Genomic DNA, 13773 nt, shown 5'->3' on the forward strand with positions numbered 1-13773 from the left:
GAGCAGTGCCGAGTATACAGTATGTAGATAGACTAGTGCAGGGTATACAGTATGTAGATAGACAGTGGAGGGTATACGGTATGTAGATAGACAGTGGAGGGTATACGGTATGTAGATAGACAGTGGAGGGTATACGGTATGTAGATAGTGGAGAAATTATACGGTATGTAGATAGACAGTGTGGAGAATTTATACTGGTATGTAGATGATAGTCAGTGGAGGTGTATGCAGTATGTAGATAGTGAATTAGTGCTACATTCTGTAGATAGACGGTGGAGATTTATACGGTATGTAGATAGACGGTGGAGGTGTACGAAAGTGTGGCAGATGATTGGAGATTACAGTATGTAGATAGACAGTGGAGGGTATACAGTATGTAGATAGTCAGTGGAAATTTATACAGTATGTAGACTAGTGGAGGTATACAGTATGTAGATAGTCAGTGGAGAATTATATACAGTATGTAGATGAATCAGTGGAGGGTATACAGTATATAGATGGGCAGTGGAGAGTGCCTGATATGTAGATAGACAGTGGAGGTATACAGTATGTAGATAGACGGTGGAGAGATTTATGCAGTATGTGGATAGACAGTGGGTATACAGTATGTAGATAGTGGAGGTATACAGTATGTGGAATGGGCAGTGGAGAATTGTATACAGTATGTAGATAGACAGTGGAGGGTATACGGTATGTAGATAGACAGTGGAGGTATACGGTATGTGGGCTGGAGCAGTGGAGGTTATACAGTATGTAGATAGTGGAGGGTATACAGTATGTAGATAGACAGTGGAGAATTTATACAGTATGTAGATAGTCAGTGGAGGTACAGTATGTAGATAGTGAGTGGAGGGTATGGTATGTAGATAGACAGTGGAGGAATATACGGTATCATAGATAGACAGTGGAGAACTATACAGGTATGTAGATAGTGGAGGGTATACGGTATGTAGATGGGCAGTGGAGGGTATACGGTATGTAGATAGTCAGTGGAGGGTATACAGTGTGTGAATGTAGACAGTGGAGACATACGGTATGTGTAGATAGACAGTGGAATTGTTATACAGTATGTAGATAGACAGTGGAGGTATACAGTATGTAAAGATGGACAGTGGAGGGTATACAGTATGTAGATAGACAGTGCAGGGTATACAGTATGTAGATAGTGGAGAATTGCTTACAGTATGTGGATAGTCAGTGGAGAATTGCTTACAGTATGTAGATAGTCAATTGGAGGTATACAGTATGTAGATAGACAGTGGAGGTATACAGTATGTGAGATAGACAGTGGAGAATTATACAGTATGTAGATAGACAGTGGAGGGTATACAGTATGTGGATAGACGGTGGAGGGTATACAGTATGTAGATGGCCAGTGGAGGGTATACAGTATGTCAGATAGACAGTGGAGGTATACAGTATGTAGATAGACAGTGGAGGGTATACAGTATATGTAGATAGACAGTGGAGAATTATACAGTATGTAGATAGTGGAGATTTATACAGTATGTGGGAGATAGACAGTGGAGGGTACTTCTGGTATGAATAGTCAGTGGAGGTATACAGTATGTAGATGATAGTGGAGGGTATACAGTATGTAGATAGTGGAGGGTATACAGTATTATGTAGATAGACAGTGGAGGGTATACGGTATGTAGATAGTCAGTGGAGGGTATACAGTATGTGAATGTCAGTGGAGGGTATATACGGTATGTAGATAGACAGTGGTTATATGCAGTATGTAGATAGACGGTGGAGTTATACCGGTATGTAGATAGACAGTGGAGGTATACAGTGTGTAGATAGACAGTGGAGAGTATACAGTATGTAGATAGACAGTGGAGGGTACAGTATGTAGATAGACAGTGGAGGTATACAGTATGTAGATAGACAGTGGAGGTATACAGTATGTAGATAGACAGTGGAGGGTATACAGTATGTGAATGAACAGTGGAGAGATTGTGGTATGTAGATGGTGGGTATACGGTATGTAGATAGACAGTGGAGGGTATACAGTATGTAGATGGTCAGTGGAGGTATACGGTATGTGAATGGTCGGTGGAATTGTATACGGTATGTAGATAGACGGTGGAGGTATGCAGTATGTAGATAGACAGTGGAGGTATACAGTATGTAGATAGACAGTGGAGGTATACAGTATGTGGAATGGAGCAAGTGGAGGGTATACAGTATGTAGATGATAGACAGTGGTGGGTATACGGTATGTAGATAAGACAGTGGTGGGTATACGGTATGTAGATGAACCCAGTGGAGTATACAGTATGTAGATAGTCAGTGGAGGTATACAGTACCTGTAGATAGACGGTGGAGAGTATACGGTATGTAGATAGACGGTGGTGGGTATGCAGTATGTAGATAGACAGTGGAGGTATACAGTATGTAGATAGACAGAGTGAATTTGGGTATACGGTATGTAGATAGACAGTGGAGGGTATACGGTATGTGTAGATAGACGGTGGAGTGTACAGTGTTATGTAGATGAACAGTGGAAATTATGCAGTATGTAGATAGACAGTGGTGGTATACGGTATGTGATGGTCGGTGGAGGTGTACGGTATGTGTGGAAGTAGACAGTGGAAATTATACAGTATGTAGATAGACAGTGGTGGGTATACAGGCATGTAGATAGACAGTGGAGGGTATACAGTATGTAGATAGACAGTGGAGTATACAGTATGTAGATAGACGGTGGAGGGTATACAGTATGAATAGATGAACGGTGGTGGGTATACGGTATGTAGATGAGCAGTGGAGGAATTATACAGTATGTAGATAGACAGTGGAGGGTATACAGTATGTAGATGGGCAGTGGAGGTATACAGTATGTAGATAGACGGTGGTGGGTATACGGTATGTAGATAGACAGTGGAGGTATACAGTATGTAGATGGGCAGTGGAGGGTATATACAGTATGTAGATGAACAGTGGAGGGTATACGGTATGTAGATAGACAGTGGAGGATCTTGGTATGTAGATAGACAGTGGTGGGTGTATACGGTATGTAGATAGACAGTGGAGGGTATACCAGTATGTGTAGATGGTGATGGTGGGTATACGGTAATGTAGATAGACGGTGGAGGTATACAGTATGTAGATAGACAGTGGAGGGTATACTGTTATGTGAATGGAGCAGTGGAGGTATACGGTATGCAGATAGACAGTGCAGGGTATACAGTATATGTAGATAGACAGTGGTGGGTATACGGTATGTAGATGAACCACAGTGCGTTATACAGTATGTAGATAGACAGTGGAGGGTATACGGTATGTAGATAGACAGTGGTGGGTATACAGTATGTAGATGAACAGTGGAGGTATACAGTATGTAGATAGACAGTGGAGGGTATGCAGTATGCAGATAGACGGTGGTGGGTATGCAGTATGTAGATGAACTGATTGGGAGGGTATACATTATGTAGATAGTCAGTGCTGGTATACAGTATGTAGATAGTCAGTCTGGTATACAGTATGTAGATAGACAGTGCAGGTATACGGTATGTAGATAGACAGTGGAGATTCTGGTATGCAGATGAACTTGGTGGTGGTGTACGGTATGTAGATAGACAGTGGAGGGTATACAGTATGTAGATAGTCAGTGCAGGTATACAGTATGCAGATAGACAGTGCAGGTATACAGTATGTAGATAGTGAGTGGAGGGTATACAGTATGTAGATAGACAGTGGAGGGTATACAGTATGCAGATAGACAGTGGAGGGTATACAGTATGTAGATAGTCAGTGCAGGTATACAGTATGCAGATAGACAGTGCAGGTATACAGTATGTAGATAGTGAGTGGAGGGTATACAGTATGTAGATAGACAGTGGAGGGTATACAGTATGCAGATAGACAGTGCTGGTATACAAAGAATGGTAAACAGTAAATTGGTTCAAACCAAAGCTAACTCAATGAAGTCATCATATGTTTAGTCTTAGTACTGTATGTACGGAGTCAATAAAATAAAAAGAAACAAGATGCGTAAGAGTTTGATACATAATAGAACTATAATGTACTTTATAAGAGTAAAAGATCCTAGCAGTTGGAGCAATTGAACCAAAAAACAGTATTAAATTGTTGCTAACCAGTGATAGGCAGTGCTCAATAAAGTCAGGCTTAATGACTCAAAAGAATGAGTACAGTATTTATAAAAAATCATCAAACTAGTTCACTTTTAAGCTATGTTCTGAAGATGACTGATTCATTCTTTTGTCTCAAGCTGAAAGGAAAATCTTACAAACCACTCTTTGAGGACCTGGACCCAGGCTGCCAGACAGCATCAGTTCACTGTATAACTTGGTGAAGATGTTTGAAGATGGTGTCGGCGTACAGGGTAGCTTCCTCCGTTGACACGCACTTGGTCGAGTAGTCGAGGCCGTACAAGAACCGTCCACGGAAAGTTTGCATCATGTGATTATAACCAGTGTTAAACCTGTATAATGATGATGACATGTTGAGCCACGTCAGCTGCACCAGATCACCTGGTGGGGGCAGAAGGGAGGTTATGTCACCCCAATTTGAAATAGTGTAGAAGTGAGGCGGTGGGAGAAATGCCAGCATAGCCTCCACATTTGGAGGTTCTGAATGGAATATGTGAATGAGCATTATCTCTTGCACAGGTGTGGCCTCCAACTGGTGTTTCTGGAGGTCCCGGTGCAAAGTTCGAGTGTAGTCCCAAAAGGCATCCCCAGCATCCTTGGGTGTGTCAGTGATGAGTTTGATCCAGCTCAAGTGGCAGCCCAGCGCGCGGGTGGTGTCTCTGTTATCTTTCCAGTATCGCCGCAAATTCATGCTGTGGGCACCTCCAATCTCATAGGTGTCTTGCATGACCCCTCGATCCTTAAGGAGGTCAATCAAGGCGATGTTGACAAGGGCAGTGAAAGCCGAGAGAACTGTAACACCCTCAGACCTGCACCTACTGGAAAACCTGGAGGTGTCACTGTGGCTGAGGCTACGAGTCAGGTTGAGGCTCTTATCTTCTGAGTCTAGAGGCACAGGAAATACTCCGTTCATCACAGCAACCTTCCTCATGGTGGACTGAAAATCTTGAACCAACTTCTCTCTCAGTGTTGGGTCAACTTCCATCTGGTGCTTCCTCTCCTTCACCAATCTGAAGGTCTCCTCACCCGCGTCAAACTGCCCCAGCTCTTCCTCGTCGTCAATGGATCTCCCAGCCATCATATCGTTCAGCAGACTGATGATAAATCCACAGATTTTTACAGATGAAAGGCCATCTGTGATGCCATGGTGGATGGCAAATAGAAGGTGGTAGTTGTGAGGGAAGGACTCATTCAGTTCTGGCATGGCTGTTGGTTCCGTGTCAGGTAGGAGCCTAGCGCGCCACAGCGGTCCTCGGGTAGAGTCAAATGGATGTCGCTTCAATAAATGGAACTTGTGGAAGACCTCTTCCACACCATCGTCTGGTACGACCTAAATGTATAACACATTACTATATATTATTTGAGTTTAAAGTGGAACATGCAGGGTGTACAAGTAAAACTTTGTTAATATTAGATGACATGTTTTGGTAAATGAAGCAAGGGGTTGGCAGGTATTTGTGCAAAGTAGAATGCAAAACTATTTCTTCCTTGTTATTTTTAATGAATTATGACACCCTTACCTCAAAGTCGATGTTCTCTGAGGCCATCTCGCACATCCATCGCTTTCCTTCTCGAACACCATAACAGGCCCGCAGGTTAGGCACTTTCCTATCGTCAACTTAAAAAATTAGTGGGAAGACTTCTGAAAGCATTCTTTGGCTTTATGTTAATGACCTAAACAATATGCTCTATTTCTTTAACTAATAATTGAAATTTCAGAGGTGCTATCAAGCGTTTATTGTTCGAGCCATGCCCAATTGGTGCCTGACCATTGATTCATGCCTGCCTGCTGTCCAGCCATTGCCCTCGTTATTCGATCTCCTGAGTCGATGTTCCGGACATTTAGTCATGGATTGTGGATTCATTGTATAGTCCAGAGTTTGGGCTCATGGTTATGTTGTAGGATTGTGGTGACTGCTAGTGTATAGTTTATGACATTTAGATACATATGTACCTACAAAGAACTCCTGATGCATTTGAAACAGAAAAGGAAGGAGTCAATGAAAAACTGAAACAGACATACATAGTTTTATACAAGGGGAAAGTAGTGGAGGGATATGCACCAGAATAAAACCAGGGGAGAACAGAACATATCCCTACCCCTTTACCTCCCACTCAGGAGGAAGTGAGTGCCATGTAAACAATGTCATCTCTGGCCACACCCCACAAATTACAATGAGTTTCATAAAACGAGGCAGCTGCTGAGAATGGAGGGAGGCTCGCATCACTACCAAGATTAGAGATGTTACTGAGGACTATTTCTGGCTTGAAATTCATGAACCTGTACACTAATACTGACACTTTCCTTGATAAGAGACTAGGTTATAAAACCCTACTCAAGACACATCAACCTGACATAGTAGGTGTTGTAGAACTGTAGTACAAGAACAGGAAAAACGCCCAGGAGAACTGTGAGTTCAATATATTGTAGATGGATATGACTTAATTGCAAACCTTTCTCAAGGAACTTGAAAGAGAGGGGTGGTTATCTATGCTAAGCAAGACTTTTGAGCCAGCCAAGTGAGGGTGCAGGGGAAGGACGTTTTTTGAAGAATTGAAGTGGTATAAAATTAAACTAAAGTGGAGAGACTTACTCATTGTTGGATATATCTACAGATCCCCAAATTATAGCTTATTAAACCAAAGGAACTTTAAGAGCCTTAAATGACAATGCAACGGTGCTCAACCCTAGCCACCTCCTTGTCATGGGGGAAGAAATGAAACCACATCAAATGACTTTAATAATCCTGCTACTCTTTTTGTAGGAACTCTAAAGGACAATTTTCTATTCCAACATGTTAAAGATCCAACTCTTATGAACGTTAGAGAATTCGGACCCTTGATACAGTGACCCCTCCGTTAACGAACTCAATCCGTTCCAGAAGGTCGTTCGTTAACCGAAAAGTTCGTTAACCGAAAAGTTCGTTAATCGAAACCATTGTTTCAATGGGTTTTTGGGTAATTGGTTCCAGCTCACCGAAAATTTCCTAAATTCAACAAAAATGGTAGAAAAGTTCACTTACTTTGAGGCTCCTGGATGATGATGATGATGATGATGATGGGATTTAGAATGGGGGTGGAGGAGAAGGAAGAAGAGAAGGCATTGGGGTGGAAGAAGTCACCCCATGGCGCCATTTCACCCATAAAATTTTAGCTCTCTTGGTGTAATTCAAGATTATTTTCTTTAAATCAACACTGCACTGCATTATATATTGTCAATATGTAAAATATATTTCAAAATGACCAATAATTTGCTTGGAAACACAGAAAAAAAGCGTTTAGTTGAAGAGAGTCTCAAGCAAGATGTTACCTCCAGTGAAAACAGAGAGAGACTAACTCCTGTTTGCTGTGTTAAGAGGCTGGATGCCGCGCATTAAACTAGTCACTTTACCTTCAATTATGTTCAATAATTGTTAAAATGACTAAAAAATTGAATATTAAACTTTTAAAATTATTGAATAGTATAAACTTCTTGATATTTACTAAAATAGTAAGGAATTTAAGCCCTAGAACCGATTAATGTATTGGCGGACTGATACTAAAGCTGGTTGCCCGGTCAGTGCAAGCGAAAACATGTTGAGGTCGATTCGTAAGAACTTCGTAAACCGAATTGAAGATCCTTATGGAAGGCAGTTCGTTAATCGAAATTACGTTAACCGAGGTGTTCGTTAAACGAGGGGTCACTGTATTGATATAAACTTTTAACTGCCAGGGTGTGCCCAAATGCATTTTCTTCAGTACCCGACTCCCATAATTTTTATTGTTAAAATTATTGTTGTGACTACTGCTACTATGACTATTTCTTCTACAAGTGTACTGTTTCTACTAATAATGACATTATTACTATTTGTACTGCACTACTACAAATATATTTTTTTTAATTTTACAGACATTCATCTTCACAATAACAAATACTCTTGATCCCATTTTATCTACAGTAATACTGAAGTAACGATACAGTTATATCGGTACTAGAGACGTACCTATAAAGGTGCGTAAAGGTTTCCCTGACGAGCTGTTCCTGTAGGGGTTGAACGGCGCTGAGAGTGAGGTGGTGGCAACACATAAAAATACCGTTTTGGTGGAAATCCTCAAACACATCCTCCTCGGGTCGTGCAGGTCTCATGTACCGTATGCCACTGTCCGCCATATTGCCTTTCCCCGTTGGTGTCGCCAAATGTTTATGTTTCCTAAATAAATAGATACTGTTCATAGATAGAGAGATAGATAGATGGAACAAATATAAGATACAGTAATATATGTATATATAGCAATAAATAAATACACCCTGTGGATATATATTATTCAATAAAATCCTCATACAAGTTTACATTGCGTTCAGCACGAACTGTATAAATTTTGTGGTATAGACAGTATGAGAATACAAGGGCTCTCCTGGAAATAACCATAAGAACCTAAGAATGGAGGAAACTGCAGCTGGCCTATTGGCCCATACTGGGCAGTCCCATTTACAGCCAACCCCTATTGCTCATATATCCATCCAACCTATGTTTGAAGCTATCCAGCGTATTCGAGTTAATGATGATATTTGTTAACTTGTTCCACGCATCCACTATTTCCAAAACAATGTTTACCTATTTTGCAACTAAATCTAAATTTGTCTAATTTAAAACCATTGTTACGAGTTCGCTCCTAGTTGGATAGTTTGAGTACCTTGGTAATGTCCCCTTTGTTCAGCCCTGACTTCCATTTATACACCTCTACCATATCGCTCCTCACTCTACGTCTTTCGAGGGAGTGCAAATTAAGATGCTTTAGCCTGTCCCTGTACTCAAGGTTCCTAATGCCCGGGATTAGTCTTGTCATTCTTCTCTGAATTCTTTCCAAGGATTCTATATCCATTCTGTAATACGGTGACCAGAATTGAACTGCGTAATCCAAGTGAGGTCTCACAAGCACAAGATATAGTTTTAAGATGACCTTGCTAGTCTTGTAACTAACACTCCTTTGTATGAACCCAAGTACTTTATTAGCCTTGTTTAGAGCAAATACACATTGTTTACTTGGCTTAAGATTCCTACTTATCATTACACCTAAATCTTTCTCACAGTCGGATTTCTCAATAACATCGTTGTTCATCTGGTATCTGGTTTCCCTGTTTACATCTCCAATACTGAGTACTGTACTTTACATTTGTCCACATTGAATTTCATCTGCCATTTTTCAGACCATTCGAAAAATTTGTTTAGATCTTCCTGTAGTTTTGCGGAGTCCTCGTCAGATTTAATTACACGCCCTATTTTAGTGTCATCAGCAAATTTACTTATGTTGCTGTCTATGCCGATATCTATTTCTTTTATGTATATAATAAATAATAATGGTCCGAGTACTGAGCCATGGGGAACTCCACTAGTGAAGTTGCTCCAATGGGATTTAGTGCCGTTAAAGCTCACTCGCTGTTTCCTGTTCTGTAACCACGCCTTAACCCATTTTAGAATATCTCCTTTAATGCCATGAGCCTCCACTTTTCTTATTAGTCTTTCGTGGGGGACTCTGTCGAAGGCTTTGCTAAAGTTGAGATATACCACATCATAATTGTGCCCCTCGTCTACTGACTCAAAAACAGATGAAAAGAATGTTAATAGATTAGTTAGACGTGAACGCCCGCTTGTGAAGCCATGTTGGGAATCTTTGATCAACTTGTGCTTCTCCAAGTGATTTTGAATAGTTTGAAATGATTGCTTCCAGTAATTTGCCTACAATTGATGTTAGACTGATTGGTCGGTAGTTAGAGGATAGTGATCTATCTCCCTTCTTGAAAATCGGTATTACAGTACATTCGCTATCCTCCAGGATTCTGGTACTACACCCGTTTTTAAGGACATGTTAAACAACTTTGCTAAGGGCATACTAAGCTCTTCCTTACATTCCTTTAATACTCTGGCAAATATCTCATCGGGACCTGGTGACTTATTAGGCTTTAGTTTGTCTATTTGCATACCAACATCATTACCAGTCACTACTATCTCGCTTAATTTATTTTCTTCACTATCTTTGTATAGAGTCAGTGCCTCGGGTATCATGTTTAAATTTTCGGTGATGAAAACTGTTGAAAAATATTTATTCAGATTATTGCCGATTTCTCCATCGTTATCAGTTAGCTCGCCGGTATCTGACTGTATTGGTCCGATCTTTTCTCGTGTTTTAGTTCAATACATTTGATAGAATCCCTTGGGGTTTGACTTCGCCTCCCTTGCTACCTTCAGTTCATTATTCCTCTTTGCTTTTCTTATCTCGGTCTTAAACCTATCTGCCAATACTTTATAATAATCTTGGAGTTAAACTTCACCACGATTTATTCTCCTACCTATAGCCTTCCTTTGTCTAATAATAATCTTTAAATAATTATTTATCCATTTAAGGTCATTGTTGTTTGATCTGAGTTTTCTGTATGGTATGTTCTGCCTTTGTGCATTAAGTAACTTATTATTTAAATTGTTGTGGAACTCGGCAACCTCAGATCTCGTTATCAGGTCAACCTCAATCGTCAGGTCTCCAGGGAAGGTGAGGTCGCCCTCTTTGGGTACATTGTGTGAGGTCATGTAATTCAGCCCCAAGCGTGATACCCCTTCTCTGCCTCCTAAGCCTCTGTTGGCTTAAGAAATAGTCCTGGATTGTTTCAAGAAAATCCTCTGATTCTGAGTTACCCGTAAGGTCAATCCAATCTATTTGGCTAAAGTTAAAGTCGCCTACTATACAGACTTTGCTATGTATGAAAGCCCTGCGCATTTCATCCCAAATAAGTGGCTCATTAACTCTATCAAGATTAGGAGGTCTATATATTACACCTGTGATTAATTTTTCCCTACCATCGATTAATTCTATCCAAATTGTTTCTGTATTCCGCTCAGTTTTTATTTCACACTTCAAATTAACCCTGACATAGATTACTACTCCGCTTCCTTTCCTAATCTGCTTATTGGTATGGAATAATTTGTAACCTGCAATTTGGTATTCGACAGGTAGCTCACGTGAGTCTAGGTTTATCCATGTTTCGGTGAATGCTATTATATCGATTTTTTCGGTACATACCAACGCCCTGATTTCATCCATTTTGTTTCTTATACTTCAACATTTAAGTTAGTCGTGTTCCGAGTCCTCTCTTTGTTGCGTTTAGGTTTTAACTACCAGCCTAATTTAGTTTTTCATAATTCCTAGCACTATTTCCCTGTAACCTTTAATTTTGTTTACCTGCTCCCACTGCAGTCTCCTCCACCCCCGTGCTCATATGTTCTCCGAGAAGTTTAAAGACTTCAACATCTTTTGAACTGCCCTCTCGAGAGAGCCAGCCAGGGTTGCCACCCCATCCCTAGCATAAAGGTCCCTTCTGCCGTAGAAGTTGTCCCAGCTGTTAATGAATGGGACTGATATTGCCTTGCAATATCTGTCAAGATGGCCGTTGACACCAACTGCCCTTGACAACCATTCAATGCCAACTCTTCTTCTTGGCAGGCCACCACATATGATAGGGATCCCTCCCTTCGACCTAATACGTTCTATAGCTGTCTTAAACTTATCAAGAAGCTCCTCACTCCTACACCGGCCAATATCATTGCCTTCTGTACTAAGGCAGATAATGGGTTTGTTCCCATTACCAGACAAGATATTGTCCATCCCGTCAACTATATCCCCCACCCCAGCTCCTGGCAAACACACCCTCATCCTATTTATATTTTTACCACAAAAAGCTCTGTAACATACCACACGGGCTGCTGGGCTGCTGTAACATACCACACGAGCTGCTGTAACATACCACGCGAGCTGCTGTAACATACCACGCGAGCTGCTGTAACATACCACGCGGGCTGCTTTTAACATACCACACAAGCTGCTGTAAAATACCACACGGGCTGCTGTAACATACCACACAAGCTGCTACCTGCTACCTACTAGCTTACAGATGGATGCCAAGTACAGGTAAATCAATAAACTTTAAATATTATCTGACAGTACAAAATCAAAGGTAATAATTATGTCAATCAATAAGTTTAGGACAAGGGGAAGGTAAACCAAGTGGCAAAAGAGATTCTGAACTTAGAAACAAAACAGTAAATTAAACCTCTATAACATATGTTTGGCACCAAGACCTCTCCACAACACCCCCCCCCCCTCACCAACAAGCAAGTCGTGAGTGCCCATAAATATATATATACCATGTGACTCATAATCAAGGGCACAGTATGCATTCTGTTCTCTTGCTTAGATATGCTCATTGAGACATTATTATTCCTTTCTAAAAATTGTTTTCTCTTCAATGCAGAAGCAAATGACACCATTGCAATCTCTCACAAAGGTAGAGGAAACAAACAAAAAAGGGGTGAAGTAACAAATAGGAATAATCTACATACACAAATTTCCTCAGATTCTCAATATGTGTGAAGAACTGTAGACAGAATTAATATCTGGGAAATATTTCCACATGACTGTCTTTAAGATAGATTGTATGTGGTAATAACATCCTTGGCAAGACAACAGCTTATAAGTCATGTGTCGCTGAATTAAACTAAAAGCTTAGAAGGCTAAAAACATATAATGCAAGGCAAAAAAATAAAAATAAATAGCAAAGAACTTTCATAAAAACCATTTAAACATTAACAGATAAAACTTAGAGCTTATGTAGAAGGCTGGCTTCCTCCACAAAGGCGAGGATGTCCCTCACCAGCACTAAAGGGAGCAGGTAAGACCATCCCCCAGCACCCTGGCACTTGAAGAGGTGCTGTCCACGAAAATCTCTTAGACTGAGGCACTCCACCAGGTGTCAAACAGTCAATGGGCCCAGGCAGTCATCGCAATGGGGAAGCACCTCCCTTTCCATTAAAAAACCACAAGTCAGCTGCACATGGCAAAGGTGGAGGTGCGCCAAAGCAGTCTCCTAGCAGGATGGATGTCGTGGAGCTTGTTTGCTCTGACAGAATCCTACTTGCGTTGTCAACTACATGGACCAGAACCCAGCAAAAACTGATGTTCCGGGCCTGACATTGAATGAGAAACAGCCATTCTAAAATAGCTATAACCAAGGGATGGGGTGATGAGACACTAGCTAAGGCCTGGAGAGCATTGTGAGAATTGCTATGAGTTTGGGTAAAAATAATCTTGAGGGCAAGTAAAATACCTGAAAGCTCTGCCACAAAAATAGATGCTGTAGCGGGGAGACTACCGTCCCGACAGAAGTCAGGGAAAACTATCCCAAAACCCACTCCTGCATCAGACTTAGAGCCACTGGTGTAAACAGGAATAGTCCCTCTGTGTGAGGAGGCATGCTCTAAAAGATGTACAAACCACACAGGGAAGAGGTAAGTCCTTCCTTTTGTTAAAATACTAAAAAACTTGAACATCAGAGAGACTCCACAGATAGGCACTAGCAAACTGCCTGGGGCATCTCTGAACAGGAGGAAGACATAGAAGACTTACAACCTCCCTTACTCTAAGTAAAAAAGATGCAGGATGCTTGGATGCCGAGTGTAGTGTGGAGACATAGTCTCATCAACTACACAAGTGTTAGTTATAGATTGTGGAAGGCGATGGAGACGAAACCAACACTGGACCTGGGAATATTGGTGTCAAAGATCAACCAGTAGACTTGGAATTGGCGAGGACCAGAGGGCACCAGTCGCCAGGGGTACCCCAGCATGGT

General features: G+C 41.1%; 1 protein-coding gene across 1 annotated transcript; it reads right to left on the reverse strand.

The window, feature by feature from the left end:
- Nucleotides 1-3811: 3811 nt before the first annotated feature.
- LOC121853470 lies at nt 3812-8303 on the reverse strand. Its single transcript, XM_042347613.1, has 3 exons — nt 8102-8303; nt 5639-5726; nt 3812-5448 (listed from the first exon to the last, which is right to left on the reverse strand). Exons 1-3 carry the CDS (start codon nt 8266-8268, stop codon nt 4303-4305), a joined length of 1401 nt encoding a protein of 466 aa, XP_042203547.1. The 5' UTR covers nt 8269-8303; the 3' UTR covers nt 3812-4302.
- Nucleotides 8304-13773: the final 5470 nt, after the last annotated feature.

The sequence above is a fragment of the Homarus americanus genome, unplaced genomic scaffold (genome assembly GCF_018991925.1).
Source record: "Homarus americanus isolate GMGI-L3 unplaced genomic scaffold, GMGI_Hamer_2.0 scaffold4896, whole genome shotgun sequence".
In the NCBI taxonomy this organism is placed as follows: domain Eukaryota; kingdom Metazoa; phylum Arthropoda; class Malacostraca; order Decapoda; family Nephropidae; genus Homarus; species Homarus americanus.